The sequence below is a fragment of the Trichosurus vulpecula genome, chromosome 1, assembly GCF_011100635.1.
Source record: "Trichosurus vulpecula isolate mTriVul1 chromosome 1, mTriVul1.pri, whole genome shotgun sequence".
Classification (NCBI taxonomy): Eukaryota; Metazoa; Chordata; class Mammalia; order Diprotodontia; family Phalangeridae; genus Trichosurus; species Trichosurus vulpecula.
In genome coordinates, this window is record NC_050573.1 from 129,890,917 (window position 1) to 129,908,001 (window position 17,085).

At 37.3% G+C, this 17,085-nt stretch overlaps 1 protein-coding gene across 3 annotated transcripts in view; it reads left to right on the forward strand.

The window, feature by feature from the left end:
- Positions 1-17,085, forward strand: part of CSMD3 (CUB and Sushi multiple domains 3) — a 1,625,828-nt gene that overhangs the window by 1,412,160 nt on the left and 196,583 nt on the right. For all 3 annotated transcript variants that reach the window (XM_036758935.1, XM_036758944.1, XM_036758952.1), the window contains 3 exons: positions 4,212-4,336; positions 13,107-13,203; positions 13,939-14,043. In XM_036758935.1, coding sequence (XP_036614830.1) covers positions 4,212-4,336; positions 13,107-13,203; positions 13,939-14,043 — 327 coding nt within the window. The remainder of the gene's footprint in view (positions 1-4,211; positions 4,337-13,106; positions 13,204-13,938; positions 14,044-17,085) is intronic.

Here is a 17,085-nt window from a genome sequence, read left to right on the forward strand (position 1 = left end):
GCAGAAAAAGCCTTTGACAAAGTACAACACCCATTCCTATTAAAAACACTAGAAAGCATAGGAATAAGTGGAACCTTCCTTAAAATTATAAATAGCATCTACCTAAAACCATCGACAAGCATTATTTGTAATGGGGATAAACTAGATGCATTCCCAATAAGATCAGGGGTGAAACAAGGATGTCCATTATCACCCCTATTTTTCAATTTGGTACTAGAAACATTAGCTGTAGCAATAAGAGAAGAAAAAGAAATTGAAGGAATTAGAATAGGAAAAGAAGAAACTAAATTATCACTTTTTGCAGATGATATGATGATTTATCTAGAGAATCCTAGAGAATCAAGTAAAAAACTACTTGAAATAATAAACAACTTTAGCAAAGTTGCAGGATATAAAATAAACCCACATAAATCCTCAGCATTCCTATACATTACAGACAAAGCCCAACAGCAAGAGATAGAAAGAGAAATTCCATTCAAAGTTACTGAAGGCACTATAAAATATTTGGGAGTCTATTTGCCAAGACAAACCCAGGGCCTATATGAACATAACTATGAAACACTTTTCACGCGAATAAAATCAGATCTAAATAAATGGAAAAATATCAGTTGCTCATGGTTAGGCCGAGCTAATATAATAAAAATGACAATTTTACCTAAATTAATCTATCTATTCAGTGCCATACCAATCGAACTACCAAAAAATTATTTTACTGAGCTGGACAAAATAATAACAAAATTCATTTGGAAAAACAAGAGGTCTAGAGTATCTAGGGTATTAATGAAAAGACATGCTAGAGAAGGTGGCTTAGCCACACCAGATATTGAACTGTACTACACAGCAGCAGTCATCAAAACTGCCTGGTACTGGTTAAGAAACAGGGGTGTGGTTCAGTGGAATAGGATAGGTACACAAGTAGGAGAAATCAACAAGTTTAGCAATCTACTCTTTGATAAACCCAAAGAGACCAGCTTCTGGGCTAATAATTCACTATTTCACAAAAACTGTTGGGAAAATTGGAAAATGGTAGGGCAAAAACTGGGCATAGACCAATATCTTACACCATATACCAAAATAAAGTCAAAATGCGTTCATGATCTAGGAATAAAAGCTGATACTCTAAGTAATTTGGGAAAGCAAGGAATAGTTTACTTATCAGATTTATGGAAAAGTAAAGAATTCATGACCCAACAAGAGATAGAGAGCATTACAAAATGCAAAATGGATAATTTTGATTATGTCAAATTGAAATGTTTTTGTACAAAAAAAGCCAATGCAACAAGAATTAGGAGGGAAGCAGAAAATTGGGAGAAAATCTTTGCAACTAGTATCTCTGATAAAGGCCTCATTTCTAAAATATACAGGGAACTGAGCTAAATATATCGGAATACAAGCCATTCCCCAATTGAGAAATGGTCAAAGGATATGAACCGGCAGTTTTCAGAGGAATAAATTAAAGCTATCTATAGGCATATGAAAAAATGCTCTGGATCACTACTGATTAGAGAAATGCAAATCAAAACGACTCTTAGATACCACATCTCTCCTGTCAGATTGGCTAAAATAACAAAACAGGAAAATGATAAATGCTGGAAAGGATGTGGAAAAATTGGAACATTGTTGCATTGCTGGTGGAGCTGTGAGCTGATCCAGCCATTTTGGAGAGCAGTTTGGAACTATGCCCAAAGGGCTATAGATATGTTCATACCCTTTGACCCAGCAATACCACTTCTGTGGTTGTATCCCAAAGAAATCACACAAGCGGGAAAAGGACCCATATGTACAAAGATATTTATAGCGGCTCTTTTTGTGGTAGCCAAGAACTGGAAATCAAAGGGATGCCCATCAATTGGGGAATGGCTGAACAAGCTGTGGTATATGAAGGTGATGGAATACTATTGTGCCATAAGAAATGGGGATGATGCAGACTTCGTAACAACCTGGAAAAACCTACACGACATAATACTGAGTGAGCGGAGCAGAGCCAGGAGAACGTTGTGCACAGCCACAGATATATGGATTCCATGAGGACCAACCCTGACATACTGCGCTCTTCTCAGCAACCTAAGGTGCAAGGACAATTCCAGGGGACTCACGATGGAGAATGCTATCTTCATCCAGAGAAAGAACTGTGTAGTTTGAATACAGATCGAGGCGCACTACATGCTCGCCTTTTTTGCTTCTCTTTTGTTTTTGTTTTTGGTTTTTTTTTTTTGGTTCTGTTTCTTCTTTCTCATGATTCATTCCATTGGTCAAAATTCTTCTCCACAACTTGACTAGTGCATAAATTAATTCAATGCGAAGTTATACATGACAGTTATATGAGATTCCATGCCATCTTGGGGAGGGAGGGGGGAGGAAGGGGAGAAAATCTGGAACTCAAAACTATGTAGAACCATGTGTGGTAAACTAAAAATAAATAAATAAATTTTAAAAAAAAGAATTAATGAACCAAACATCTTCCAGGCTTCTTACCCATTGTTCCCCTCCATGTACTCTGTGTTCTGTAGCCATAATGGACTCTTTGCTATTCCTTACTTGCAAAAATCCACCTTCCATAAGTATGTGTCTCCCATGCCTGGAATCCACTGCCTCCTTACATACAACTTGTGTGTGTGTGTGTGTGTGTGTGTGTGTGTGTGTGTGTGTGTGTTTTAACACTCAAATTAGTCACCACCTTTTAAAGGAAGCTTTTCATGATCAGCCTAGCTTCCAGTGTCTTCCCTCCCAAAATTGGGTCAGTAGAAAGGGTGTTAGACATGTAGTCAGGCATATCTGAGATCAAATCCAACCTCAGGCACTTACTAGCTTTGAGAGTCTAGGAAAGTCACATAATCTCTTTCAGTCTCAGTTTTCCCATATATAAAAGGTAGATAATAATAGCACCCAGGGTTGTTGTGATAAAAATATAATATTTATCAAGCATTTGGCAAACCTTAAAGCCCATATTATATATATTGTGTATATGCCATCTTCCCCACTGAATGTTAGCTCTGAAGGAAGGCACTGTTTACTTCTTTCTTCCTTCTTCCTTTTCTTTCTTTCTTTTTTCTTTCTTTCTTTCTTCCTTTCTTTCTTTCCTTTCTTTCTTCCTTCCTTCCTTCCTTTACTTCTTTCTTTCTTTCTTTCTTTCTTTCTTTCTTTCTTTCTTTCTTTCTTTCTTTCTTTTTTTCTTTCTGTAGCCTCAGGATTTAGCATAGTACCTATCATATAAAGTGGGATCTCAATATTTGCTTGTTGCTTTCTTGATTGAGATGTGCACTATGTCCATTTGTCCAAATAACCAGACCATTGATTTGTTGCATGAAAAAATATCTGAGTATCTAAACCCCAGAACTGTTTCTGTCTGTGTGAGCTGATACCCCAGTGACTATCTCTAGGCCATAAAATTTTTATTTATAGAAGAGGTGTTTGGATTAGATGGACTCCCAAATGCCTACCAGGTCTAAATTTCATGACTCCTCTTTGCCCACCCCCCACAAAATACAAGGGAACATCTGGCAAGTGTAATGGTTACTTTCTATATGACACTAAGCTATAAAAATTTCAGAAGGATTGTGGGCCAGGGTATGCCTCAGGGCAAATTAATAAGGGCATACTTATAGCAATTCTGACATTTCTTGACCTAAATTGTAAAAGGATAATATTTAGTATTTCATGTTGATTTTCTTATTTCTATTATATTAACTTGTTGGGAAAAAATAGACTTTGCTACTTTCTGGGCCTCTCTTTTTCTTCAGCAAATACAATCTCTTTCATTTCCTGGTTGTGGTAAGAGTGTATATAGCTTCACAAAAGAGAAAAGAAAATCTGTTGTCCGTTGTTTTCTTTAATTAATAATCTTTAGTTGACTTGTCTTTATTTTATTTCATCATATTAAAATATATCAATAATCATAAAATATTACATCATTATAGTTATTTGTATGCATGGCCTTATTTCCATCAAATATTATATGCTAATTTTAAAAATATAGGACAGCATGGCTATACAATTTATGATTTTGAATAATTTCAAACTAGCAGTAGTAGTTTTAAATTCAAATGCCAATTTTAACTTTTTTAATTCTAGAAACATCATTAAGAATCTTTTCTTTGTCTTTCCTTTCCTCTCATTCCTGTCCTCTTCCTTCCTATATCCCTCCCTCCCCCCTCCCCATCCCTCCATATCTGTATATCTGTCTCTTTCCCTTTGGATGTATTTACTTTCAGTGCCCTGTGGTGGAATTTTAACTAAGCGCAAAGGGACCATTTTGTCTCCTGGTTACCCAGAGCCTTATGACAACAATCTGAATTGTGTGTGGAAGATCACAGTACCAGAGGGAGCTGGAATTCAAGTAAGAATATATGTGTTTCATTTTTGTTTTGTATATGTATGAAGCTGATATTTTCAGAGATGACAGCGTGAACAGATAGATTATTCATAAAAGTTTTAGCAAGCCATTAACACCTGTCATACCAAGATTTATTAGAAAGTTATTTTTAACCAGAGGGACTAGAAGTCTTACATGCTGTCCATTTTGCTAAAGTAAAATTGAATAGAAATTCAGATATACAAGTAGATCATTTCAAAACAATTAGAGTAATTGCATTTTTACCACTGATTCAACATTGGCTGTGGGAATTGTATTTGTGACTCATAAAATAACTTTGCCTTTCATAAAAATAACACTTTCCCAATTAAGTCATATAATTTTACTTAGAAATTTAAGCTATGATTTAGTAAGGGAAGAAAGAATCAAGAGACCAATAAACAGTACTAGAAAGTATAAAATTCAAAATGTAATTTTAATGAAGAAAAATAAAGTTTTCTAAGTTATTCTTCTCTCTAGGTTTATTAGAATTAAGTTCATTACTTTGGAAAAGGTGACAGTAAATGGATGGAAAAAGAATGAAAAAATTAAAGATGTTTATTTTTATATTTATAACAAATTTAGCAAAAGGGAAAATTCTCTAGATTTTTAGTTCAGCTATAGATAGCAATAGTCATCATGTGTTCAAGGAATATTGGTCATTCTTTGTTCTTCCTCAAGGAATACGATACCTGGCTCACAATTTTCCTAGCTTTCTTAGTGAGAGCTAGGTGGTACAATAGATGGATTAAAAGGCCTGGAGTCAGGAAGACTCATCATCCTGAGTTCAAATCTGGCCTCAGAAACTTAGTAGATGTATGACCCTGGGAAAGTCACTTAACCTTGTTTGCCTCAGTTTCCTTATCTGTAAAATGAGTTAGAGAAGGAAATGGCAAATCACTCCAATATCTTTGCCAAGAAAATCCCAATTGCAGTCACAAATAGTCAGACACAATTGAGAAATGACTGAAGAACAAATTTAGAGACTTAAATATATGCATTAATGTCTCCTCAAATACTCTGCCCTTCTAGTTTATCAACCTCCTCAAATGCTATGACCAACATCTTCACTCCATCTCAGCTACCCACAGTTTTGGTCATGTTTTAGGTTTGCCATCATGCATGAGTACTACCTAAATGATATTTCTCTTTCTGTGAGATTCTTCTTTCTGATGATAACCTTCTGTCCTTCCATCACTCCCTCTTTTCTTCCTCCTAATACTATTTTTAGTCTGTAATGAAATCTTTAGTCTTTCTGTCCCTTCTTGTTCTACTAGTTCACCACTCTGTGTTAGCCTCATTCTCTTCTCTTCACAATTTTAACAATATTGTTTATCAGTTCGATTATACCCCACTGTAAGCAGATTAACATGTTTGCTAGTTTCTTGATGTATGTGACCACAGACAGTGGGATGAAGTCTGGTGGCATCGTCTGGTGTGGTAGCACTGTGTTGCCATAGACTATGGTCTAGGATCTTTGCCAACATCACAGACTGCTGGCAAGCAGGACTTAAAGTTCTGCTTCTCATTTCTCTTCTTGATCTTGTAACTATCTCCTGGAAGAAGGAAAGAGAAAACTAAGGCACATGAGAGGTAAATCATGTAAGTTTCCACAAATGCTTTGGTCTAGTGGACTAGGAAAGCTACCAGCATCTTCTGCCAACAAAATTTTCCTCTCAGCCTCTTATAGATAGTAGGTATTGTGATTCTTTTACTTCTTTATACTTTTCTCCTTGATTATATTACTGATACATGCCTCAGTTTTCTTATGTGTAAAGTTAGAGAGTTATGGCTAAGATGAATGCTAAGATACCTTTCAGCTCTACTTCAAATGTTCCCTTGTGTTTCTCAGGCTCCAAACTTATTTTTGCTCAGTTAAATTTCCACTTTAGCCCCATCAGACTAACACTGTTTTCCTAACACCAGCTGCCATGTTTAGGATGGAGGGGGTGAAGGAATTATAACTGTGAACATTTGCCTAAAACTCTGTGATTTTTTTACATAGTTGCCATAATCTATCAATTTTTACATGTATGACTGAATATTCAAAAAGCCATATGTGTGTATACGTGCACAGACACATATATAGCAGATAGAATCTCAAAGGATAGAATAGATGTTATTATATCACTTGGCAAATGTCTATTATGAAAATATTTTTAGATGAAAGGCAGATCAGGAATGATCAGTCTTCCTTTCAAAAGTATTAGAACTAGAGGGAGAAATATAGGATGAAATAAAAAAAGTTGTAAAACAAAGAAGATAAAACATATTTTTTTTTAAAAGTTGCTAGATGAAATAGGCGCTCTCCAATGTAAAATGCCCAATTTGGAATATTTAGTTAGCCTCTTATTTATAAGATAAGGCAGCCAAATGATTCAGTGGATAAAACACTGGACCTGGCATCAGGAAGATATAATTGCAAATCCACCCTCAAATATTTCCAAGCTGTGTGACCCTCTTGGGAAGCCACTTAACTTTTTTCTTCCTCAGTTTCTTCATCTTTGAAATGAGATAATAATAGCACCTATTTCACAGAATTTTTATGAGGGATGAAATGAGGTAATATTAGTAAAGTGCTTTGCAAATCTTGAAGTCCTCTGTAAATGCTAGCTGTTATTGTTATCATGGGGCTGCAGACTAATAAAATATAAAGAACACTGAATTTGTAGCGAGAGAGACTGAGTTTGAATTAATTAAATTCAGTCCAATGCAATAGTGGTGACTTTGCATAGTTCTCCCTCACTTAAATCTGTTTCACTCACAAGTCATGACATCACCTTCCTGATGTCATGGTTCTCTTTGAGAAGGACAAAGGACAAACAACAAAGGAATATATATATATATATATATATATATATGCCTGTTCCCTTCACCTACCCTAATACTGAGGTCTCATGAATCATACACATCATCTTTCCATGTAGGAATGTAAACAAAACAGTTCAACTTTAGTAAGTCCCTTGCAATTTCTTTTTCTTGTTCTTTTTCTTGATTACCTTTTTTTTTCATTTCCATTTGCTCTTCTTTTTTTTTCTTTTTTTTTTCTGTTTTTTATTTATTTAACATATTTAGTTTTCAGCACTGATTTTCACAAGACTTTGAATTACAAATTTTCTCCCCATTTCTACCCTCCCCCCACTCCAAGATGGCATATATTCTGGTTGCCCTGTTCCCCAGTCAGCGCTCCCCTCTGTCACCCCACTCCCCTCCCATCCCCTTTTCCCTTCCTTTCTTGTAGGGCAAGATAAATTTCTACGCCCCATTGCCTGCATATCTTATTTTCTAGTTGCATGTAAAAACATTTTTTTTTTTTGTTTTTGAACATCTGTTTTTAAAACTTTGAGTTCCAAATTCTCTCCCCTCTTCCCTTCCCACCAACCTTCCCTAAGAAGTCAAGCAATTCAATGTAGGCCACATGTGTATCATTATGTATAACCCTTCCACAATACTCATGTTGTGAAAGACTTACTATATTTTGCTCCTTCCCAACCCATCCCCCTTTATTAAATTTTCTCCCTTGACCCTGTCCCCTTTCAAAAGTGTTTGTTTTTGACCCTCTCCACGCACATCAGCCCTCCCCTCCATCATCCCCCCCATTTTTATCTTCTTCCCTCTTCTTTCCTGTGGGGTAAGATTCCCAATTGGGTATGTATGGTATTCCCTCCTTAGGCCAAATCTGATGAGAGCAATGTTCACTCATTCCCCCCTCACCTGCCCTCTCCCCTCCTCCCACAGAACTGCTTCCTCTTACCACCTTTATGTGAGATAATTCACCCCATTCTATCTCTCCTTATCTCCCTCTCTAAGTATGTTCCTCTCTCATCCCTTAATTTGATTTTATTTCTTTTAGATATCTTCCCTTCATCTTCAACTCACCCTGTGTCCTCTCTCTCTCTCTCTCTCTCTCTCTCTCTCTCTCTCTCTCTCTCCATATATATATATACACATATATATATGTATACACATACATATATATATACCTACATATATATATATACACATACACACACACATATATATACACATAGATATATACATACATACACATTCACCCATATATATACATAAACATATATGTATGCATATTCCCTTCAGCTACCCTAATACTGAGGTCTCATGAATCATACTTGTCATCTTTCCATGTAGGAGTGTCAACAAAACAGTTCATCTTTAGTAAGTCCCTTGCAATTTCTTTTTATTGTTCTTTTTCTTGATTACCTTTTCATGCTTCTCTTGATTCTTGTGTTTGAAAGTCAAATTTTCTATTCAGTTCTGGTCTTTTCACTGAGAAAGCTTGAAAATCCTCTATTTTATTGAAAATCCGTATTTTGCCTTGGAGCATGATACTCAGTTTTGCTGGGTAGGTGATTCTTAGTTTCAATCCTAGCTCCATTGACCTCCGGAATATCGTATTCTAAGCCCTTCGATCTCTTAATGTAGAAGCTACTAGATCTCGGATTATTCTGATTGTGTTTCCATAATACTCAAATTGTTTCTTTCTGGCTGCTTGCAGTATTTTCTCCTTGATCTGGGAGCTCTGGAATTTCGCAACAATATTCCTAGGAGTTTTCTTTTTGGGATCTATTTGAGGAAGCGATCAGTGGATTCTTTCAATTTCTATTTTGCCCTGTGGCTCTAGAATATCAGGGCAGTTCTCCTTGATAATTTCTTGAAAGATGATATCTAGGCTCTTTTTTGATCATGGCTTTCAGGTAGTCCAATAGTTTTTAAATTATCTCTTCTGTATCTATTTTCCAGGAGAGTAGTTTTTCCAATGAGATATTTCACATTGTCTTCCATTTTTTCATTCCTTTGGTTCTGTTTTATAATATCTCAATTTCTCATCAAGTCACTAGCTTCCACTTGCTCCAATCTAATTTTTAAGGTAGTATTTTCTTCAGTGGTCTTTTGGACCTCCTTTTCCATTTGGCTAATTCTGCCTTTCAAGGCATTCTTCTCCTCATTGGGTTTTTGGAGCTCTTTTGCCATTTGAGTTAGTCTATTTTTTAAGGTGTTGTTTTCTTCAGTGTATTTTTCAGTATTTTTCTGGGTCTCCTTTAGCAAGTCATTGACTTGTTTTTCATGGTTTTCGCGCATCCTTCTCATTTCTCTTCCCAATTTTTCCTCTACTTCTCTAACTTGCTTTTCCAAATCCTTTTTGAGCTCTTCCATGGCCTGGGACCAGTTCATGTTTTTCTTGGAGGCTTTTGTTGTAGGCTTTTTGACTTTGTTGACTTCTTCTGTCTATATGTTTTGGTCTTCTTTGTCAGCAAAGAAAGAATGCAAAGTCTGAGACTGAATCTGGGTACGTTTTCGCTGCCTGGCCATGTTCCCAGCCAACTTACTTGACCCTGGAGTTTTTCGTCGGGGTATGACTGCTTGTAGAGTGAAGAGTATTATGTTCTGAGCTTGGGGGGATGCGCTGTTGATTTCAGAGCTCTTACAGCCAGCTCTGCCACACCAGCACTCCTCCTTCCCCAAGAACCCCCAGCCCGGACTGGACTTAAATCTTCAGCAGGCTGTGCAGTCCTGCTCTGATCTGCCACTTAATTCCTTCTACCAGGTGGGCCTGGGCCCAGAAGCAACTGCAGCTGTCGTTCTGTAGCTGCCCCACCTCCTCTGCCCCAGGGGTGGTGGCTGAACCGCAAACTCTATCCCCCTGTCCCCAGCAGCTTTTCCCACTAACCTTCTCTGTTGTCTTTGGTGTTTGTGGGTTGAGAAGTCTGGTAACTGCTGCAGCTCACTGATTAAGGGTGCTAGGGCCCACTCCACCCAGCTCCTGATCTGGTTGGTCTGTGCCGCCCACATTGGGCTCTGCTCTGCTCTGCTCCACTCTGTGCAGGATAGACCTTCCGCAGAGATCATCCAGGCTGTCCTGGCTAGAGCCCTGCTTCCTTCCACTATTTTGTGGGTTCTGCAGTTCTAGAATTGGTTCAGAGCCATTTTTCATAGGTTTTAGGAGGGAATTGGCAGGGAGCTCATGCTAGTCCCTGCTTTCCAGCTGCCATATTGGCTCCGCCCCCCCCCATAATAATTCCTAAGGACACTTTTATCCTTATTTGGCAAGGACACACACAGTTCAGGTGAGTTTAGTAACTCGAAACTTAGGCCTAGCTGTTAATCAGAAGCCCTGTGCCATGCCAAAAGGTCCCTGCCCCCATTTATCCCACTTAACTCACAGAAAGGCTGAGATCCAGATTTCATGAGAGGGCTTCACTATCCCACTCATGTCTAAGCCTGGATTTGACCTGAAGCCTTCTTGACTCCAAGCCCAGTTCATTACACACTAACCTACAAGCTGCCTCTCATTTAGCACATATATAGCACTTTATGTTTTAAAAAAACATTATTTTAGCAATAGATGTTGTACTGCATTCTAAAACCTTTTGAAGTAGATAGTGTACCTAATGTTATGCCCTTTTTACAGATGAGAATCATCCTCATAGGAAAAAGATTGATTCACTCGGATTAACAGAACTAATATGTAATAGATTTAGGAGTCAATTCCAGGTCTTCTGATTACAAAACCAGTGTTGTTCAGATTCCCCCATAATTCATCTGTGGTCAGTTGGTATAACATTATATATTTTTGAAAAATTGTTGGATAGCATAATGAAAAGAATACCATATCAGAATTCTGAGAAGAAAAAGCCTTCCCTAATCTTTATTTGAAACCTCTTCTACATTATTCCCTTTGCTCTAAGTTCCTCAGGAAGATATAGCCTTTCTCCTCGACAGGGCCCATGAGCTATCTCTTCCCATTTCAGTCATCATATATCTCTCTTATCTTCAATTTTTCTTTCGTTTTTTTCCTGTTGGCTACAGAGATGCCCAGATCTTCCCCATCATTTAAAAAACAAAACAAACAAACCAAAAATTGAAACCTCATACCTTCTCATGTCTTCAAGGTATTGCTAGAAATTATCTCCAAGTTCACCAGCCATCTCCTAATTTCCAAATCCACTAAACTTTTGTATTTTCATCTCTCTTGACCTCTCTGTAGCATTCCATATTTTTAGCCACCCCTTCTCCTGAAAACTCTGTCTTCCATGGATTTTTGTAACATGACTCTCCTGATTTTCCTCCTATCTCCCTGACTGCTCATTCTTATTTTTTTTCCTTAAATCTAGATCATTATCTATAACTCATCCCATGAATGGGTTTAACTAAGGGCTCTATCTTTGTATTTCTTCCCTTTTCTCTCCGTATTGGTTTACTTGAGGATCTCACTAATTCACATTGGTTCTGTCTATGGCTATTTGCAAATGACTCCAAAATCTACACATTCAGCTTTCATCTTTTTTTCTTGAGTTCCTACTCATTATTTCCAACTGCCTGCTGAACATTTCTACTTAGGTGTCCCATAGATATTTAAAATTCATCATGTCCAAAACAGAAGTCATTTTCTTACCCCTTTCTTTACCTACCCTTCTTCCTTGTTTCACTCTTGCCTGTTAGGACTTCATCCCTTTTGGTTTGCAGTATCAGAATAATTTTTGCCTTACTGTTTCACACTCTCACTCATGCTACATGTCAGGTCAATTGCCAAGTCTTTCTGATTCTCTCTCTCTACATATCTGGCTTCTGTCCCTTCTCTCTACTCAGAAGTTATTACCCCATTTTGGGCCCTTATCCCATGTCTCCTGGAATGTTGTACCTGTCTCCAAATTGGCCTTCTTGGCCCCAGTCACTCCCTTCTTAAATCTATCATCCTCACAGTGGCCAAATTGATATTTTTAAGGCTTAAGTCTGACCATGTAACTCTCCTGCACTAAGAGATTCAGTGGCTCCTTATAATCTCTAGAATAAAATGCAAACTTTTCTAAACAGAAGAGATCTTTGAAGCCCATCACAGTATGTCTCCATCCTATCATTTCAGACTTGTTTCATATTACTTCCTCTTATTCACTCTGGATTCCAGTCAAATTGGCCTACTTGCTATTCCCCATACACAGCAGTGTTTTGCATATATACAACTATTTATTGAATGAATAACTGCTATTGAAAGAGACCAGATGGATGTCATTTTTTTTCTTATTACCTGGCACCCAAGAGATACCAGCAAGTAATGAAGAAGAGGAGGAGTGCAAATGAATAGGAAAGAGTGAGATGAGGAGGAAGGAACAAATTGTTTTAGGAGATGATGGTTATGTTGGAAACACACAGATTTAGCTCTTCCTCTTCCCTGGAAAACAGCCTCTGGGACTTCTGCCAAGTTCAGTAGAAAGGGCATCTGTTGCCATGTGGCATTCACCACTGGCAAACAGGCACCTGCATTTGCATGGGTGAATCAGTAATTGTGAGGTACTTTGGAACTGAAAAATGCTGAGTGAATGCAAGTATCATATTTATTCAATGACAGTGATAGTGTTTACATTTAGAGAAGACTTGTGGACAAATACCAACAAATATAAAAAATCTGAATTCAAGGCTACAGGACCTGTATTAATTGGTAGAAAAGAGGATGATAATATGGACAACTGTTAAGGTCTTGTGTCATACCATATTGTGACCAGTAATTTTGGCTGAAAATCACACAGAGCTATTTTCTGAAATCTGAAGGGTAAGAAGTGAAATGATTATACACCCAGCACAGCCAACTTACATACAGAAACTCTTAATGTTAGCATCTTTCTACATGGTGATTTTCTGATTGATTTGAAATATATATTCATATACAGGCATACTAAATAATGACAGTTATGATTAAATGGAGAGAAATACTGATCTAAAATTCCCTGTCATTTGTCAGGTGCAAGTTGTTAGTTTTGCTACAGAACATAACTGGGATTCTCTGGATTTTTATGATGGTGGTGACAACAATGCTCCAAGACTTGGAAGTTATTCAGGTAAATTAAAGTAACAGAACATTTATGCAGCTCATGTAAATCTGAATATCTTTGGAGGACTGATCTTCTCCCCTTCCCTCTTCATCTACGTATCCCTCTCCTTCTCCCAGTACTCTATTTCTTTTCATTTCTGCCTATAAAATAAATAGCTGTTAATGAAGACTATAAATGAAATTTTATTTTGATCTCACCTCACATCTTGTCACACATAAACTGATAAACATATGGTAACTTGAATTTAATTTTGTAATTACTTATTTTAGTAATATTTAAGGAAGTCGGAGAGTTTTAATAGTCCTTACTATAGCTCTTTCCTTTAAACTGATAAGCGATCTTCGAAAAGTTTTTATTGTTCAGTGAGTTGATTTTCATCCAAATTTGGTTCTCAGTCATTTGAAGTAATGTGAAAGGTAGAAGAACATCTTCAAAATCTACAGGTAATTTTGAAGCCTCATTTCTTACCTTTGGCTTTACTCTTCTCTTCCATGTTTTTTCTCTCTCCATTTACTTATTCTCTAGGTAAAAACCTGAAATGATCTAAGAGATTAGCTCCATAATCCAGTAGAGATGTTGAAACACAATATAATGACAGGCAAAAAAAGGAAGAAGATGTAAATAATCTTAAAATCTCAATACTCATCTTCTGAATAATTGAAATTTGCTCCAACTGCATTTTGTTATGGAGTATGTAGATCTAGCCATTGTATGATAATCTCATCTGCCATTTAATTTCAGGAACTACGATCCCACATCTTCTGAACAGTACATCTAACAATTTGTACCTAAACTTTCAGTCAGATATCAGTGTATCAGCTGCTGGATTTCATCTTGAATACACAGGTGAAATAATGTTCCTATGTTTTAAAATCTTAAAGGTCTTTGTTATGTTAATGATTCATATTAGCATGACCAATTGAGCATCACTAACAAAATACTTGAGATACCATTTAATCTGTGTACTTTAAGATTTTGATGTTCCCTAGTGGTTTAATTTATAAAAAACTATTGTATTCCTATTGATTTTCATATAGTTTACTTATGCTTTGACATTGTAGAGCTATTCTAGAGCAAGAGTTGATTGATTTAAATATTGAGATGCAAAAACATTTAAAAATAATATCATCCTTTTTCAGTTTATAAACTAGAAGGTAGCATGACGCCCATAAGAGTATGCAATATTATATAATGGTTTTAGTACAAAAGTAGTATATTTAGAACACATCTAATACACAGTAGAATATAGGTAGAGAGAAACATAGTATTATAAAATGTCTCATGAAGACAAGATAGTTTCTGACTGGGAAAAATCAGTAAAAGCTTCCTTGAGTAAATAGCTTTTGAGATAAGATTTGACAAATTGGCAAGATCTTAGAAAGCAAAGATCAGGGGAAGACTTTCCAGGTTTGGGAAGTAGATATGAGCAAAGGGACAATGATGGGAAAGTGTTAGAGATACAGAAAAGTCAGTGGGATGTATGGGAAAAGTTCTATGTTGAGTATCCAGATTTAAATCTTGATTATCACACTAACTGACTATGTGACCATCACCAGGTCACTTAATGCCTCTGAGCCTCAGTTTTCTTATCTCTAAAATGGGTGTGATTATAATACTTATAATGCTTATCTCACAAGGTTTTTATAAGGCTTAATGAAGTCAGGTATATAAAGAGATTTGCAAGCCTTAAAGTATTATTAAAATGTCAGATATTATTATGAGAAAAGATGATAGGAAGTCCAGTTTGGCTCAAATTTGGCATATGTCTAGTTAAAAAAATGCATTAAGTCTAGAAATGTAAGTCAACCTAACCCTTTCCCTCCTACCTTCTTTTCAGTTACCTTTTGTGTATTGTCTTCCCCCATTAGATTGTAAGCTTTCTTAGGACAGGTACTAGCTTTCTTCTTTCGTGTTCAGCCTTTGTATCCTTAGCACTTAGCACAGATCCTGTTCAATGGTAGGCTATAAAGAAATATTTGTTGACTGACTGAATGATTTCACAGTGCAAGCTCTCTACATGACTAGGCCAGATCCTCCATGTAATGGTAAGCAAAGTGGTGTTTTTGCTGGATTGAATGTGCATTGAGTTTTAGCCAATCAGATGTGCCGAAATTCAGCTAACCAGAGACCTGAGTTCTAGCTAATCAGATGTGCATAAATTCAGCCAATCAGAGACCTGAGTTCTAGCCAATCAGATGCCAGCTAGAACTGTATATAAGGAGAGCCCAGTGTGAGAGAAGCAGACATTCAGAGAGCTGCCAATGTTGAAAAGACTGAGAGTGAGCCAGCGTTGACAGAGCTGCCAACATTGTGAAAAGAAGAAACAAAAAAGAATGGGCTGTGAGTGTTGAGCTGAGAGGAAACCTAAAAGAGCTTGGAGGAGACCTGTAGAGCAGAGAGGAGATCTCTGAGAATGAGGAGACATTTGAAGACAGAGACTTGCTGAAGGAGCCTCTGAACTTTGAAGGCAGGCAGAGCTGTAGGACAGAGACCTGCTAATGGGAAGAAGGCTTAGTTTAAGCCCCTTTTGAGAACTGTTAAAGTGAACTGAGCAGTTAACACAGAGCATCTGGACTTTGGAGGTGAATTGAAATGGTGGTGTTGGTGGTGTGTGTTACTGCCCTGTTAAGCTTCATTTTCCCAGAAACAGGAGCTTTGGGCAGGGACCCCTGGAGCCTGCTGTTGGGCAGGAGCTTGGAGTGGAGCAGTTCCCATGAGCTGAGACCTGGTGCAGGAACAGAGAGCTGCCTATGTGTAAATCCAGGTGAGAGTTGGGAGCAGTCAGCCTACAGAGGAAGAGCCATGGGCCTTGGAAGTCAACCTCGAGTCAAGATGAAAGAGACTTCACTTGGATCCTTGTTCTAGTTCTTCTTAGCACTAAGGCAGTCAAGTGCCTTTGATTGAGTCTTGCCTTTGATTGAACAAGTCTTCGATGACTTGCTTAAGTCATAAGAAAGCCTAAATAACAAGAGTTTGAGTCACATGGTTGTGATGCCCTCTGACCCTGAAAAAGTGTATATATACTTAAAGGTTAGTATTTTGCTTTGGGGGCTCACTCATTGAAAGGGTGTTCCTGTGATTTGGCCAGACGGGACTCTGCATAGCTGTTAAGGAGCTGCCTGGCTTTGAAAATCCAGATGTTGGTACTTCTCTTTCTGGTAACTGTGTATGTATTGCTATGGTCAGTTAGAATCCTGTCTGTGAATTTGTGTTTATTTGCTCTGTTTATATAATTTCTGCTTGTAATTTCTGTTTGTGTTTTCTCTGAAATTCAGGGTACTGACTTTTTCCTCTGAACTAAGTGAATGGTATATGCATGTTTGATTAAAGTGAGATTGTAGATCCCTTAAAGTTGCTTTCCTTAGAAAAGCAGATCAAAGAATCTGCTCTAGCAGCCCCGCTGTGTGCTGGTGTTATTGGCCTTACACAGCCACAGTAGCTGCAAGTAACATTGTTGTTACACTCCATCATGTTTAACCTAGGATCTACACCCCCACCCCGACTCTTCCACCCCCATTTCCCTCCTTGGTTCCTAAGTAAAGAGTCTGTTTCCTTCTTTGAATTTCTAAGTTATTTTCTACCTTGAATTTTAAGTCTCTGACTTCTTTACTCTCCTTCTGGAAATCAAAGAAACAAAAATCTAGGGCTGGTAGGCACAAAAGAGGAAATCTAGTCCACTCCTTTCATTTTCCAAATTAAGAAACCGAAGCTCAGAGATAGTAAAGAGATTTTTTTCAAGGTCAGACATGTAGTAGATAAAAGGCAGGATTTGAACTTAGGTCCTCTGACTCCAAATGTAATTGCATGTGCATGTATATGCATATATGTATATATATATATATATATATATATGTGTGTGTGTGTCTGTCTGTCTGTCTGTCTGTCTGT